The 15417-nt window shown below is 44.7% G+C and overlaps 1 protein-coding gene across 14 annotated transcripts in view; it reads left to right on the forward strand.

Annotated features, from left to right (window-relative positions):
* Window positions 1-4776: 4776 nt before the first annotated feature.
* Window positions 4777-15417, forward strand: part of SYNE1 (spectrin repeat containing nuclear envelope protein 1) — a 463872-nt gene continuing 453231 nt past the window's right edge. For 9 of the 14 annotated variants that reach the window (XM_057527506.1, XM_057527512.1, XM_057527507.1 and 6 more), the window contains exons 1-2: window positions 4778-5006; window positions 12650-12934. In XM_057527506.1, the coding sequence (XP_057383489.1) occupies window positions 12868-12934 (67 nt within the window). In that variant the 5' untranslated portion in view covers window positions 4778-5006; window positions 12650-12867. Of the gene's footprint in view, window positions 5007-12649; window positions 12935-15417 lie in introns of all 14 variants that reach the window. The other 5 variants (XM_057527516.1, XM_057527518.1, XM_057527519.1 and 2 more) reach the window with 2 other exon arrangements.

The raw sequence follows: 15417 nt of genomic DNA on the forward strand, positions 1-15417 counted from the left end.
CATTGGCAAACAATCTTCACTAACAATCCGTGCTATGCTCTCTCTCCCTGTATCTCAGGGGCTCGAAGTCTGAGGATTACCTTTCCCAGGCTCTTTCCTGGGGGTGGGGCAGGGTAGGGTGGATGAAATGTGCATTCTGCCAATGCTCTTACATGAGATTTGGAAGGCAAATGGGACATAGAGAAATTGTCCCTCCAGCAGCAATGACAGTAGTTCTACAGTGGCTGGCACCAAGCTCCACCACCAGGAGTCAGCGCAGAGGCAGCTGTGATGCTGCTCGCCATTTGCTGCAGCATCTTGACCTCTAGGTGGCAGCAGTGAGTTGCTGAGTTCTGAATTGCACCTGCAATGGCAGGTGCAATGACAGCTAAAAGCAGCCATACTAACGGTCACCTCTCTAGCCTTATAAAAAACTTTGAACACCTAAATCCCTGCTTCAAATCCTCAAGTTGTTTTGATTTTTCTTTAATGAATCCTAGATGACACAATATTTCATGCCATGTCTGGGTCCAGACCTTCAAAGATGAGAATCTCAAGTTGGTTAGTTGACCTGCCTGGGTTCACATACAGTGATGATACGATTCCAATGCAAAATAGAATTCCAAAGAGACATGGCAAGTAGTGGAGAAGAAATTAACACCTGAAATTAAGGGCCTACTGAAGACAAGAATTTAGGAGACCAATTTGGCTATCGCTGTGGAATCTTACAGTAGGAAAGAGAACTAGAAGAACTATGGGGTGTGTCAGCTACTTCTGACAATGAAGACCATAAAGAAAAGCAAATGACAAGTTCAGAAACTTTACCATCTTGGATCAAGGCATGGTCAGAGACCCAGCCAGCTTCTAGGGCTCTTACCTTTGCAGCTACAATGTTGACAGAGCCAAAAAATCAGACCTAAGGTGTATTGTCACAGGTTGCAAATTTATAATGTAAGATGAATTCAGAGTCTTGCTGAACCTCTCATGTGAAAGTCATGGTCCTTATTGAGAATTGCAAAAGAGGCATTTTGGAGGATTCGGTTGAATCCTAGTTCTTTGGACCCCAAATCCTCCTGAGCTTTCCTGGCCAGGAGAGGTAAGCCCCTCCTTCCCTGTCTGTCTTTCCTCTCTCGTTAGCAGACTGTGAGAACTCCAGCAGAGGCAATTACCAAGTAAGGGGCTGCCTAACCCAACCAGACCATTACTGACTGCGTCCAGACCATGACGATACAAAGCCCCTTTACCTTGGAAACATAGGAGCCATTTTGTTTAGTTTCCCTGCCCTGTGCATAGAAGTTTGTTTTGAAGGGACTTAAGACTAATGGAGAGAGGTGGAAGAAGAGACCTGCTTGTTGAATTGCACGTGGGCTCATCCCCATAAAGATGCACCTCTGTAAGACTCTGGGCTGCTGCTTTTGATAAATCGACAACATATTTTTAAATGCGGTAAATCTCTGCCATGGTGTTAACACAATTACATAAAAGAGAAAGGATAGACATATAAAGGATTATTTGCTGATTTCATATGGGCACTGTGACTTATTTTACAAATATATAGAACACAATGATGCAGCCATTGGGATAACGCTGAACTAAAATCAAGTGGCAATTTTTGCTGTTCTCTGCCACTTCCTATTAACTCAGGGAGGAGGTATTGGGGGCCCAGATGCCATGATGTATAGGAATAGGATTCTGTGTAAACTCAGAGGGTATGAAGCGGAGACAGATGAGGAGGACAGACCTTGGGCTCCGTGGAGGAGGAAATCAGGTTGCTCCCCAGACCGCTGTCTCTCAACCTGTGATGGCCCCCTGGTTATATTTTGCTGCTCTCAGAAACTGGCGCTCTAGCCCAATCAGCCTGTTGCAAAGTAGAGTCAGTAGTCCCTTTATGTACCAACTTCAGAAACATCGAGACTAGTAGTAAGAATAACTATAACTATAATAATGATGCTAATTATATTGTGTTTCCTGACCACATGCCAGGCTCTGAAGTATGAAGTACTTGCCATTATTAGCTCATTTAGTCCCCAGAACAGCCCTGTGAGTGAGATATGCTGTTATCATGCTGATTACAGGTTTGTGAAATCTGAACTCGTGAGAGGTTAAATTGCTAGCTAAAAATCACACAGGTAGTTAATGATGGAGCTGAGACTCAAGCGTAGCCCTTTCTCGCTTCAAAACCCAAGACTTTAACCGCTATACTATTCTGACTTCCTTCTGCCACCCATGACCTTATGTCCCATACACTTTATCTATTGAACATCCCTCAAATCCATGCACTTTTCCCATCACCATCACTCTAATAATTAGGGCTATGATCTTTCTAAAAGATTACTGTAGCAACTTCCTAACTGGTCCACCTTTACCCATTTTGGCCCTACTTCTCATCTGTTTTCCACATTGTAGCCAAAGGGAAATTTTCAAGACATAAAAGTAATCATATTGCACTACTTACTGAGAACACTGTAAAGGCTTTATGTAAAGACCCGTCTCTTCGGGCTGGTTTTTAAGACCTGCACAATCTGCCCTTCGCTTCATTTTGGGTCTCAAGGGGCCCATTTCCCCCTGTAGCTCCTGTGCCCTCCCTTGCTTTCTCTTCTGCAGCTACATTGGTCTTCACTTCCTCAAATGCACCATGTACGTTTCCTCCATTGATCCTTTGCACACTGTGCGCTCTGTCTGCAGCGCTGTTCCAGACCCCAACCTACCTGCATGTCTCCTAGTTAATGTTGCCTTTCCTGCAGATCACAGTTCAAAGGTCACTTCCTTAGCAAAGTCTTCCTGATCTAAACTAAATTAATTCCTTTCACTGAAGCCTCTCATTTTTTAGATTTTTTTCCTTCTCTTGGAGGCTGAGGTTTTATAATAATTTGTGTGGCTCTTTGATGAATGTCTCTCCTCCTGATCATACTGGAAGCTCTGTGAAGGCAGGAACCAGGTCCACTTTTACTTACCACTGTGGCTCCAATGGTTAGGACAATATTCAGTATATGGTAGGCGTTCAGACAATAGTTGTTGAATAAATGAAGCTACAACACACTTCCCTGGGGTTTATGGAGAAAGAAAAAATAATAATAAAGACAAGCCTCTTTCAAAAGTCGATGATGTGTTTAGTCCTTCTGTGGAGGATAAAATTGAGCTGAGAGTGGACATTCAGTTCACCAGGCAACCAATGCCAGCCAGACAGCCCTAGGCTTCTGCCTGTCTGTGCCTGGGAGAAGAGCAGCTAAGTCTAATGAGGGAGTTTCAGTTGGTGGGTTGAGTTGGTTGGATGAAAGCACAGACAGAGGGGAAGAACTCAGTCATATCCTCTCCTCCTGAGTGGCAGGCCTGCAGCTTGGACCTCAGTCTGGTCCCACCCAGGCAGAGGGAGCTCACTGGCCCCACTAGGTTCTGGCAGGTTATCTCCACAAGGAGCTCTGGGCATCCACGGTGAGTGTCACCCTGAGGCAGAGGCAGGATATGTTGAGAGTGATCCCAAACAGCCCCTCTCCAGGCGCGACTCCCTAGGGCAACCAGTGCTGTACTTAGAGATTCATTCTTTGGTCTCTGAAATATGTAAACACAAGGAAAGATAACACATCAGGTGAGTTTACCAGATTCATGTCAGATATTATTTTGATGGAATCCAAAAGGAAGAGAATTTGAAGAAAATGCAAAACTAATCAGTGGAGTGTTGGCAGCAAGTGAGGCAAAGGCAGGAGGCAAAGAAAAACTTCATCCACTTTAAAGCCCCATCCTTCCATTCTGCAAATGTAGAGAATAGGAAAAACTATTTTCAGATAGAAAATTCGAGAAGGTAATTATTATTTTTAAGATTCTTGCAACATAGCTTCGATTATTTGAGTTGCCACACTCCTGTTGGACTTGGGCTTCGTTGCTGGTGAAGAGAGACTATGTTTGACTTTGCTTGGAAACCATAAAACCACAACAAGATAAATTCTTCCGAAGGCTACTAGGCAACCCCAGACTCTCCTCTACACCATGAGAAGGACTTGTGATGAAAGCCTCACAGAGAGCGTGAGGGAAGAACCTGAAGGTAGTTCCCCAGCTTCATCTTAATGAATTACCAAGAATAAATACGATTCAGATGTCAGGTGTCTTCTCAGGAAATCTAAGCCTTATAAACCACAAGAACAAAAATCTATAGTCTGACCAGTCTCCCTAAAATTATACGCTACTGATTTGACAGCCAAAAGGTCAGCCGTTAGGATCTTTTTGAAAGTTGATTTAAAAGGAGCCAGAGGAACGTCCTCATTGAACCGCTCCACTTCCTTCCCGGGACCATCAGGGAACCTCCCCAGCCTTTCAAGATAGGTTCTGCTCAGAAAGGTCAGCTGGGCAGTGGAAACCCCAGGCAAAGTTAGCAAGCCGGGGCAGCGAATCTCCTTCCCAGCACTCTCGGCCATTTCTTTCCTCCTCGACCCCCCGGGAGGTGGACCCCGTGGAAAGGCTCCCGGAGAGGGAGGTTCACGGAAAGGCTTTGCAGCTGCGGAGAGACGCCGGAGGCCGTGCTTCTCCGGGAGGTAGGGAAGCCGGTGAGAGAGGCTCGGGCCCCCGCCCCTGGCTCTGCCGGGGACCAGCGCATCCTGGAGCCGGGCGCGGGGCGCGCGGAGGGGCGTGGCGGCGCACGGGGCGCGCCGGGAACCTGCCTGGGGGCTGAGCCCGCCTAGCCGACCTTCGCGAAGGGAGCTTTAGTGCGGGGGCGGCGGAGTGGGCGGAGGCCTGAACCCCCAGGGTGCACCCGGAAGGAGGACCGCTTGCAAAGGGAGGGCAGAGCCGGCGAGCAGCTGGGCGCAGGAGTGAGAGAGTGTGCGAGCGGGCCCGGGAGCGCGGCCGCGGATCCGCCGCCGGCGGGGAGCCGGCCCGGCGTGTTGCACTCGGTCACCAGGGCCGCCCGGCGCCCCGCAGCCCTGCAGCCGCGCGCCCCGGCTCCCGCCACCGCGGCCGGCCCAGAGCGCGCACCGGCACCGCCGCTGCGCTCGCTGCGCTACCTGGAACCAGAACGAGCCCGAGAGAGAGAGAAGGTAAAGGGAAGGAGAGAGGGAGAGAGGAAGGAGAGAGAGAATATGGGTGCAAGCAGCACAAATTGCAGACAAATTGTAAGCAAGTTTGTACGTGCGTGCTCGGGGTCGTGCGTGCTTAATGGGAGGGAGAGGATGGTGATGGTGGCGGTGGTGTGCGTACGTGTGTGATACTCAAGGATGAGGGGAGACGGAGGTGGGGAGCGTCCTCCTTGCATCTCGTGCGTAGATACCCCTTTTAATATCCCCCCTCTGAGTTGTCATTTCCGCTTGTGGCACTTCTTCTGGGGTCCAGTGATGCAGAAGAAAAAGGCAGCCACCCTCTTATTGCGATGGTCGAGACTGTTGCTACTATCAGATGGGAGATGTAGGGCGTTGAACAAATTCCAGGAGCCTCCCTTCCTCCACTGCCGACTATTTTAGGAAGGGCTGGGGGAGGGGAAATGGGTAGCAAGGCCCGGGGCTTGAAGAACTGCGGAGGCCGGGGCTTCAGACTCTACTCCAGCTGTCGCCCTGCGATTTCTGGCAGGCGGACCCTACGCTAGAGGGCAAGATAACTTTCATCTCCTCTCCAGAAAGACACGTTTCAGACAGATTTTGCATCACTGCCGGAGGGAGTTCTGTGAAATGGTGGTTCACAGAGCGGCAGGTGTATGGCAAAGGGCAGGAAAATATGCAAAATAAAGCAGCTGTTAGCCATCAAGGAAAGAGAGCCGGCTGGGAAACGGGGTTCAGCGGGCTGCCTGGGATAACAGAGCTTGGAGGCTGCAAGTTCAGGCCCTCTTCCACAAATAGAGTCAGGTTCAACCCTGGGGAGAAAAAGACACCAGCTGTGAAACCGGTCTTAGCATCCCAGAATGTTCATTTCTGAGCTTCTCAGTTTGGGGTAGAAAACCTGTATGCATCTGAAAATTTTCTGTAAATGTTAAGAGAGTTCAAAACGAATGTTTTTTTTTTTTTTTTCTCTCTCTTCTTTAATGGGTATCTATTTTTGTCTTCATCTGAGAGCTACTTTTCCAAAGAAAGCGTTTGTATTCAGGAGCCAGACTTGTGGATGAGAAAGTATAATAATTTTCAATTAAGCAAAGATTATTAATATGACCCACATCTGCGTAAAATGCTGATTTAACCATGAGTCATGAGGATTGTTCTTTGAGAGGCTTGCTGTTCTCCATGATGAAAAAGATTAATAGGATGGATAAAAAGTTCCTGACATCACCAGAACAGGGTAATAAAAAACGTATCTGTTTTTTTTCTTGCACTTCTGAGTCTGTTTATTACTTTGTGGCAAGTTTAGAACAAAGTGTGCCAGATCGACACTAGCTTGATATATTTCAGGCTGAAGATAAAGGCACATCTTCAGACTGACTCAGCTAATAATATCGCTAGCCTTTGAAAGTATTTGCTCAGTTATTACATTATAGCCTCACTTTTATCTGTCTTAACTAATGATTTTTTCACAAACTGGTTTATTTCTGTCCCCGTCCCCCACGTAAGAATTTCTTGCCACTTGATTCTTCTGTGCAAAGGAGTAAGGATTGAGAAAAGGTAGTTTATCATTTAAAAATGTTCAAGAATTGCTTGTGCCAAGTGGGGAGGGTGCTACAGTAGGACCTGCTCTCTGATAATTATGCAGCCCACACAGCTACTTGGAGATGAAGGGAGGTGTCACTGAAACCGGATGTAAGAAACCCATGACTGGGCAAGGTTGGTAGCAATTTCTCCCCAGGGCAGACGGCACCAGCGCTAGATACAGCAGTCACACCCTGTGGTCTGAAGACAGGCGTGCAGGACCCAAGGCTCCCCTTTGAGGAAGTCTGCGTATCTCCTTCTCTGAAATGTGTTAAACGTGTCCTTCCTTGTGGTCTAAACCAGTGAGAACTCATGTTTGGCACGAAGTGCAATATAGACTCTAGCAAAGCACGGGAGGAAGGTAGCAGGTATCTTTGGGCAAGATTTATACTCCAGGCTTACCAAAAAATGTTCAATCATGACATAATATCTGTCTTGCTGATCAGCTCTGTACTTCATCTTTTGATTACTTCTACATATTCTTGTTCTTCCAGGGAAAGGACCAATTTTTATTTGTTACCCTATAAAATTCATGAGTGAATAATTACCAGCACTATTCACTGATAGCCCGTACACAGGCATCAGTAATATTTTTGTATTAACTGCAGGGATGTCCCTCTTCTTCCCCACCGTTTAGCCATCTTAGCATTCATTAATTAGTACCATTACTAAAGGATGAATAGAGAAAAACAATAATTAAATGTAAAATTAGACACTTATGTGACTCACTCCAGCAAAGGACTTAGATAGAAGGGGGGTTGAAATGTATTCATTAGCTTTTAAAATTTTTGTTTAGTAGTGGATTTTAATAGGAGTGCTATTGGACATATTTAGACATGTAATGAAGTAATACTTCATAGGGTTGTGAATCGGTTTATGTTTTATGGTCTCAGTTCATCTTTTTCAGCTAGAAATGAGCCATATCATCTCTGGTTGTTGCAGGGGCTGGAACTTTCTGCTTCAGTTTCCTAATATTAAAAACCTCAATCGCGTTGCTTGAAGATGTAGCCTTGTGGCTTAGCAGTGTTTCTTCTAGTGTTTTCCTACTGTATTCCTTTTTAATAGCACAGATAGGAAACTGCTTTAGCAGGCAGTTGTCCATTCTGCTTAGAGACTGGAAAAGTCAAGTTGTGATGATTCAGTCCCGTGCTTTTCACAGGTGTTGGTGTTAAGAAGAGTACATTGTTCAGATAGGAGAATCCCAGATAGCAGATACTGTAAATTCCCTCTGCATCCCGCATGATAAATGCAGCAGATGGTAGTGCTTGGGTGTTCTCTTTGCGCCCACAGTACCCTGGATTTCTCCATTACGATACACAACCTACTTTGTTGTCATATTGTTTGTATGATCCCCCGCTCTGGTAGATAAACTCTAAGAGGGGCTTATCTGTCTTGTTCACTGCTATTAACTCAGTACCAGTGTCCTTTACACGTGGTTTCTCAATACATTTGCTGTATGACATAATAAATACAGGAATCTTACCTCTCTGCTAGGTGTGGTGGATATAATTAGCTGCTTTGTAATCTTAGTTCCTTCTCTGGACATGATTAGAAGATGGTGCAAGGACTATTAATTGGCACACAACCCATCAGTGTCTCCCTAAGTCTCCCTTCCCATCCCTCCCCCTCTCTTCCTCCCCCCTTCCCCACCCAATATCCTGCACCTGATTAAAAACTCTTAATTAGCCTGGGACTAGTGAGATCATTGACGGTGCTGGACATTCCCTTCATGTCCTAGTTCTGTAGGTGATGCCCGCATAGACAGGAAGAGGCAGAATTAAGACTCAGCTCCATGTCTTTTTTAGTCCAGAGTCTGTGCATTTCCCGTTACCACGATCCCATGTCAGGTGGTTGTTGAGGACCTCCATACGCAGAACCAGCTCAAAATCATCCAGCTGGTCAGAACCAAGCTAAGTCTAAACTCATATCTTCTAACATCCAGAACACATATCTTGTAAAAATCTCCTTTTATTATCTTTGTCTGATTAATTTGAAATTTTTATCAAATCACATGGCCCTTTAAATTTAAGTATCAGTAAAAAGCAAGAATATCATAATTTCACAAAATAGGAAATATGTGTGTACATGAATGGTGAAAGCAAAATATTTAACCTTATGTCTAAAAAGGGAAGGATGTTGCATCAATATCTTTTGCAGCGGGGAGGAAGGAGTTTTCTGAGGGTGGTCCTGTAGAAAACTACACGTTCATAGTTTAGTGATGAATAGAGGAAAACAATAATTAAATGTAAAATTAGACACTTATGTGACTCACTCCGGCAAAGGATTGAGAGTGAAAGTGATTCAAGAAAACAAAAATAGGTACTGGGGGCTAGGATGTGTTCGGGGATCTAGTTAATATCAGTGGGTGGGATGTCGAAACAGTAAGAGTTATAATCTCTGTGCCTGCAAAATGTTCACGGTCTGGTTAGAGGGAGATAAGACTAACTGGTAAGGATTATAAGACAGGTCTTACTTCGCACAGTGTGGCTTGTTGGTGCTGGAGGAATGGAGGGAATTGCTGAAAGTGTGCTGCTGTGTGAGCGGTGGCTTTGCGCAGAGTGTGGGTCCTGGGCTGGGTCCAGCGAGCCTTTGGATTTGCTCAGCTGAGCGTGGGGAGGGATAATTAAGACGCTGTTCAGCAAGGATGTGAGGGTATGAACTGCAGAGTTTGGGGAAATAGTAACCTGCATAGCTCCTCTACTGCTGAGCTCAGCCTATGGCGCCGTGGCCCACAGAATCTCAAGTCAGAGCCCTGAGAGTCACTCACGATCCCCTGCCTACCTCACCTCCCACTCCCTGTCTCCCCCCAGTCACCAAGTCCTGCACGTTTTGCCTCCTCAAGATTTGTTTGGATTTTACCCTCCGTTCACCATCCTGTTTCAGTCTCTCATCATCTTCCACCTGGGCACCTGAGATACCTTCCTAACAGATCTTCCTGGAACTTTGAGCTGTCAACCTCAAATACACCCTTAAAAAAATGTACCTAGAATGGGCTTCCCTGGAGGCGCAGTGGTTAAGAATCTGCCTGTCAATGCAGAGGACACGGGTTTGAGCCCAGGTCCGGGAAGATCCCACATGCCGTGGAGCAACTAAGCCCGTGCGCCACAACTACTGAGCCTGCGCTCTAGAGCTCGCGAGCCACAGCTTCTGAGCCCGTGTGCCACAAATACTGAAGCCTGTGTGCCTAGAGCCCGTGCTCTGCAACAAGAGAAGCCACCGCAATGAGAAGCCCGCGCACCACGAGGGAGAGTAGCCCCTGCTCACCGCAACTAGAGAAAGCCCGCGCGCAGCAACAGAGACCCAACACAGCCAAAGATAAATAAATAAAATTAAAAAAAAAAAAAAGAAAAAAGAGCAATGTGCTTTAAAAAAAAAAAAATGTAGCTAGAATAATCTCAATTACACGTGGTTACGTCCAGCTTCAAAATCCGTCAAGGTTTCCTGTTGCCTCCTGGAGACTCAGGACCAGCTTCTGGGCAGAGCACACAGGGCTCAGCCATCTGGCTGCCCCCTCCTTTGCCAGCCTCAGCCCCAGAATGTCACCTGGTAGAGTCCCTCACTGACTGTTGGCAGTTCTACCTACAAATCATGCTGTTTCTTGTGTCCATGCCTTTGCTCAAGCTATCCATCCTGCCTGGAATGCATCTTGTATTTTTCACCTGAACTACCTCTAACCCCTTTACCACGGCTCAGGTCAGGGGCTAGCTCCCTCCCAGGACACTCTCAGAACTTCCAAGTTGGTTTAGTGCCCATCCTTTGTATCCTTCATTTCTATATTTGCTTGTACCCATGGTTTTGTTATAATAGCTTTTCTATATTGTATCTTCCACTGTGTTCTAAGCTCCTCAAGCAGTAAGCTGTGTATCCTATTCATCCTGTTGCCCCAGCCTTGAACTCTGACGCTCAGAATGTGTTAGTTATACTGTGGAAGTAAGACTGGGTATATCAGCTAAAGTTGGACACAGGCAGAGGAATTCTGAGTTTAATGTGGCATCAAAAGAAAGAGGGAGAGAAAGAGAGGGAGGGAGAGAGGGAAGTATTGCAGGATTACTCTGTTGTGAACGTGAATGTGAACTAGGAGAGGGAGGAGGGTGGTGATCTGCAATGTAATGGCTCATAGGCCATTCTCTGATTTTAATTCTCTAATTCTTTTAATTCTCTAATTCTTGATTGATGGTGGGGGCCACGTCTTAATCATCTGTGAACTCCAGTGCTGAGCAGGGCCTGGCATGGGGTAGCTAAATTAAAATGAATTTCTTCCCTCATCCCTACTTAGTATATATGTAGCTACTAGCTAGATTTCAGAACGCTGTGTTCTTGCATTTGGAGAACCTAACTTTCTAACAGCTGAGGGGAGCCATTTGTAAGATCCCTTAGGCACTTCTCACTGTGTATCAGTCTTCAAATTCAGGTAGCTTTGGTATGTGGGCTGGTGGAATGTTTCTCCCCAGGACATGAAGGTTGCTAATGGGTGCACAGCTCCAGTGGGGCTGGGCTGCAGGCCTTGAGGCACGAGGGCCAGCCATTAGTAATTATTTCTCCTCTGAGAATCCCTGGGGGAACCACCCACTGAGAGGTACCTCTCTAGCCTAGAAGCTGCCACGTACTGGGTCCTACTTCCTGTATCTTTGCAAGCAACCAGGAGAAGTCTGTCTTTGCCTTCTTACCAGTCAGTGCTATTCACTGCACCACTGACCCCTAACTTGCTAAGTGGCCAGTGCACCCTTTCTGGCCCCAGAAATGTGCCGGGCAGCAGCAATGTGCAATGTTTTACATCCTTTTTGAGGTAGTGGTCTAAAAAGATGTTATCAGCTTATTCGTAGAATCTAACCTGATACCAGTATATACTAGTGTTAATGCCATTTTAAAAATCAGTTGTAATCTGTAATTACACTGTATTACTTAACCAATTCTTCACAAATAATACAAGTTTTACGACCACACATTCACGTTATAAGGTTTGATAGCCCTCATAGACCTCTCTTACTTCCTTGCCGAAGTTGGACCATCCCTTAGATGAAGGTGGACCACACACATAGATGCGCTGTGTTTTCTTTACAGTCTTGCTTTTGCCATCCTCCCCTGCCCCCGCCCTGTTTCTTTTCTTCACCTTCATCATCATAGCCCAGAGATGAGTATGAATTGTAAAAGTATCATGCTCACATAAGACCCCTTGGCTTGGTGTCTTGGTTAAATTTCTTTCTCTGGGTACCCAGAGAAAGAATTTCTTTCTTTTTCACCCTCCTCTTCTTTCTGTCATCAGTTGTCCTGCTCATGGCAAGACCTCCTATTCGGCTAACCCTAGGATTAGGAAATTCGTGTTCAAAGTACATGTCTCCATGTCAAGGTTTCATCAACTACTCTCTTATCTCTTTTTTACCTCCCCCAGTCCAGCATGATGAATTAAACTTGACCAAAGCAGAGAATACAGGAAGGAAGGGGTTAGAAGGAAAATGTCCTCTCTGTTAGCCCCCCATCCCACCCCAGCCTTCCAACTTACTTTAGAATCTTTCTATGGGGAGGGGAAAGCTAGATCAAACCCATTTGTCTTCTAAAATGACAAGATTTGAAATTTGAATTTCTAGAATGAAATAGTTTTATATTTATCCTGTTTCAATTAATCAAATTTTAGGAGCTAAGATCTGATCTCATTCCTGAAAAGTGTACAAACACAACAGAGCAAAATAGGTGTGCAAAGCAGGCTAAAATAGCCCAGATAAGAGAACCTGTGAATATTAAGAAATAGAACCGGCATTTTGTATACAGGTACTTTCACTTTCATAGATCAAAGAAAAAGGTCTAGTTTAAAAAGAAAATGTGGAAAAAAGTGAACATTTCTCCTTTTAGCAACCAATTTTACTGTGTATGTTTTATGTGTTTATCAAGTACCATGAGAATTCCTCATATTTGCCTACTACTTTATAGTTTATAAGTATTTTTACATTAGTTATTTCACTTCAGAAATAAGAGACGAATCATCTCTTCAAATTGAATAAAGATAGCTCTACTTTTTGCACTCAGGTGACCTATATAGATGTTTTAAAAATATTGAACCTTTTCTGTTTGGTTTTCAGGTTCCTGAGTTCATTTAAGAGGACAGTCTTAAAGCAAAAGAAGAAAAAAGAAGTGGTTGGATTTCTGGGAGATCTCTTCGCTGACTGCTGTGAGTGCCTGGGATTCGTCCATGACTCGATAGAACTGAAGAAGTTCAAGTATGTTTTCTGGAGGGGCCTAAGGCTGCACTGCGTCAGGCCAGGAGTCTCCAGTGGTGGTTCTGTGCCAAGGTGGGACCATGGCAGCCTCCAGGACAGCCTCGCGGGCTTCTCGGGACATCGCCAACGTGATGCAAAGGCTGCAAGGTAAGGGGCAGAAACGTCAGGGGTTTTTTGTTTTGTTTTCTCGTGTGCTTTAAATTTTAAATGCCGACTTACCTCAGATTCTCTTCGGTTTGCTTGAATTTTTATTCAGTTTTATGAAGCTGCAGCAAGGAATAGCACCACGATGGCTTTTATCCTAGTGTTTTCAAACTAGTCCGTGCTATTTTAAGATGCTGTCTTCTTCAAGTAGAAGAAAGACAGAGCTCCTTTTTTGGTTTTGTGTCTGCATTAGTGTGACCTTAATGGCTATTCAGTTCAGTGTCTGGCTGAGAACTGAGTCATCGGCAAACTGTCTTTCAATAAACGATGACGATACAGCACCATGACAAGGCCCTGATAAGGATATCATGACAGTGGTGGACAAATAACTATATGCTACAGTCAAATAAGTAAACCAGTGGTTTACTTATCCCAGCGAGAAAGCTCTTGGACCTCTAGAAAGTCTTTAAGCAAAAAGAGGCAGAAAGGCCCAGAGGGGTGTCACGACCTGACGAGATTAACGGCTAGTGGCCCTGTGTGGCCTGGAACCCCTTCCTTCACCTGTGTCCTTTCTCCAGCACCAAATGGTTTTACACAAGAGAGTTGACAGTGAAATGTTATGGCAGCTCATAGATGAATTCCTAAGTGTGAATTTTTAAATTCTTTAATATGTGTATTCCTTGAACCAGAAAAAAAAAATCATCTTCTACACCTCTATGAAAATATTGCTTCTTTTGTCACAGTCATCATGTTACTTCTCTCAGGCTTCAAATGGCTATTTTCAGGATATAAAACTGTCCATACTTAGCAGTGTTTTGCTCTAGGCTTTGTCAAGAGAGCTTGAACATAATACTGTAGCTTGGCTTTTGAGCATGTGACTTTGCACCGCAGCCATCATATTAATCTGTCACAGCCCCACTTTCCTGGCTTATAATGCATTTAATATGCACACAAGCAGTCATTTCCATTTAAGCACTTTTCAAATACAGACCAAACTCTTACCTCTGGCTGTTCATGACCCGGAACATGCTCCCATTTATAGAAAATCAGGCTATCAGTGGGAATGGGTGTTTTTCTTTGTCTGACCGGAGACCACCAATTTGACTGAAGCTCCTGCAGTCACGTGACCCCCCACCCATGTTCATCTCCCTGGGCTGATTTGAGATGCTTCAGTGCAAGCGGCATTTGTTTCCCATTGATTGTTGAAAAATCGCACTCGTCATGCTGGAAAGAACCTGGCTGGATAAAAGACCAGATCCTTGCTGAATATGTGGGCATAAATCTCCTCCATAGGCTGAAAAACCTTTGACTGGGTCTCCCCATTGCCAAGGATCTCCAATTTAAGTTGTACATCTTTACTTGGGTGGATGGAACACTGAACTTGGAGTTCTTTACTCTGTCTTGTCCGTCTTTGCCGTTTGCCTGGGTACAAATGACTGAACCATTTTGTGCCCCAGTAACCTCAGCTTCAAAATGATGGGATGGAAACTTAGGGTCCTTTGCAAAAGTGTGGGAAGATACTTAGGTAATGAAGCAGATTTTCCTTTGAGTGATTAAATGTGAAAATTCTGTGGATAAGATACATATTGACAACAAAGGAAAGGTGTAGAAAGTAAGTTTGAAACACTTAATTCAGAATCAGATTATGGTCCTACCAGCACTCTACTCTTTATACTTATTTTGGTTTGAATGAAAATTCTTTTATTAAAGTAATGGTTAGAGGTGAGAGGAGAGGGAAGGGTACTGATGCCTCAGTGTTTTGTTTTATTTTATTTTATTTTTTTGTAGTGTAGCAGCATGGATGGACTTGGAGGACATTATGCTAAGTGGAATAAGTCAGAGAGAGAAAGACAAATACTGTAGGGTATTGCTTATATGTGGAATCTAAAAAATACAACAAACTAGTGAATATAACAAAAAAGAATCAGACTCACAGATATCGAGAACAAATTAGGGGTTACCAGTGGGGAGAGGGAAGTGGGGAGGGGAATATAGGGGTAGGGGAGTAAGTGGTACAAACTACTATGTATAAAATAAATAAGCTACAAGGATATATTGTACAACACAGGGAACATAGCCAATATCTTATGATAACTATAGACGGAGTATAACCTTTAAAAACTGTGAATCACTGTATTATATACCTGTAATAACTTATATAATATTGCATAGAAAATATACATCAATAAAAATTTTTTTATTAAGGTGATGGTTAGGGGTGAGAGGAGAGAGAAGGGTACTGATGGCTCAGTGCTTTGTTCATTTGTTTGTTTTCATGGATGTACAGATGGTTTTGCTTGAGAGGTAGGTGGAGTGGGGGAAAGCCCTGGAGTCCCACCCTCCCCGCACCCTAGGCCTGTGACGGTAAATGTCCTAATTAGCATCTATGTGTTTAGGGACCCCACTTGCAAAATGTGGACTGTTTTCACCCTGCTCAGCCCTCTCAAGATTGTTGTCAAGCTCAGTGACGTAATAGACAAAAGGTG

Source organism: Balaenoptera acutorostrata, chromosome 14 (assembly GCF_949987535.1).
Source record: "Balaenoptera acutorostrata chromosome 14, mBalAcu1.1, whole genome shotgun sequence".
Lineage (NCBI taxonomy): Eukaryota > Metazoa > Chordata > Mammalia > Artiodactyla > Balaenopteridae > Balaenoptera > Balaenoptera acutorostrata.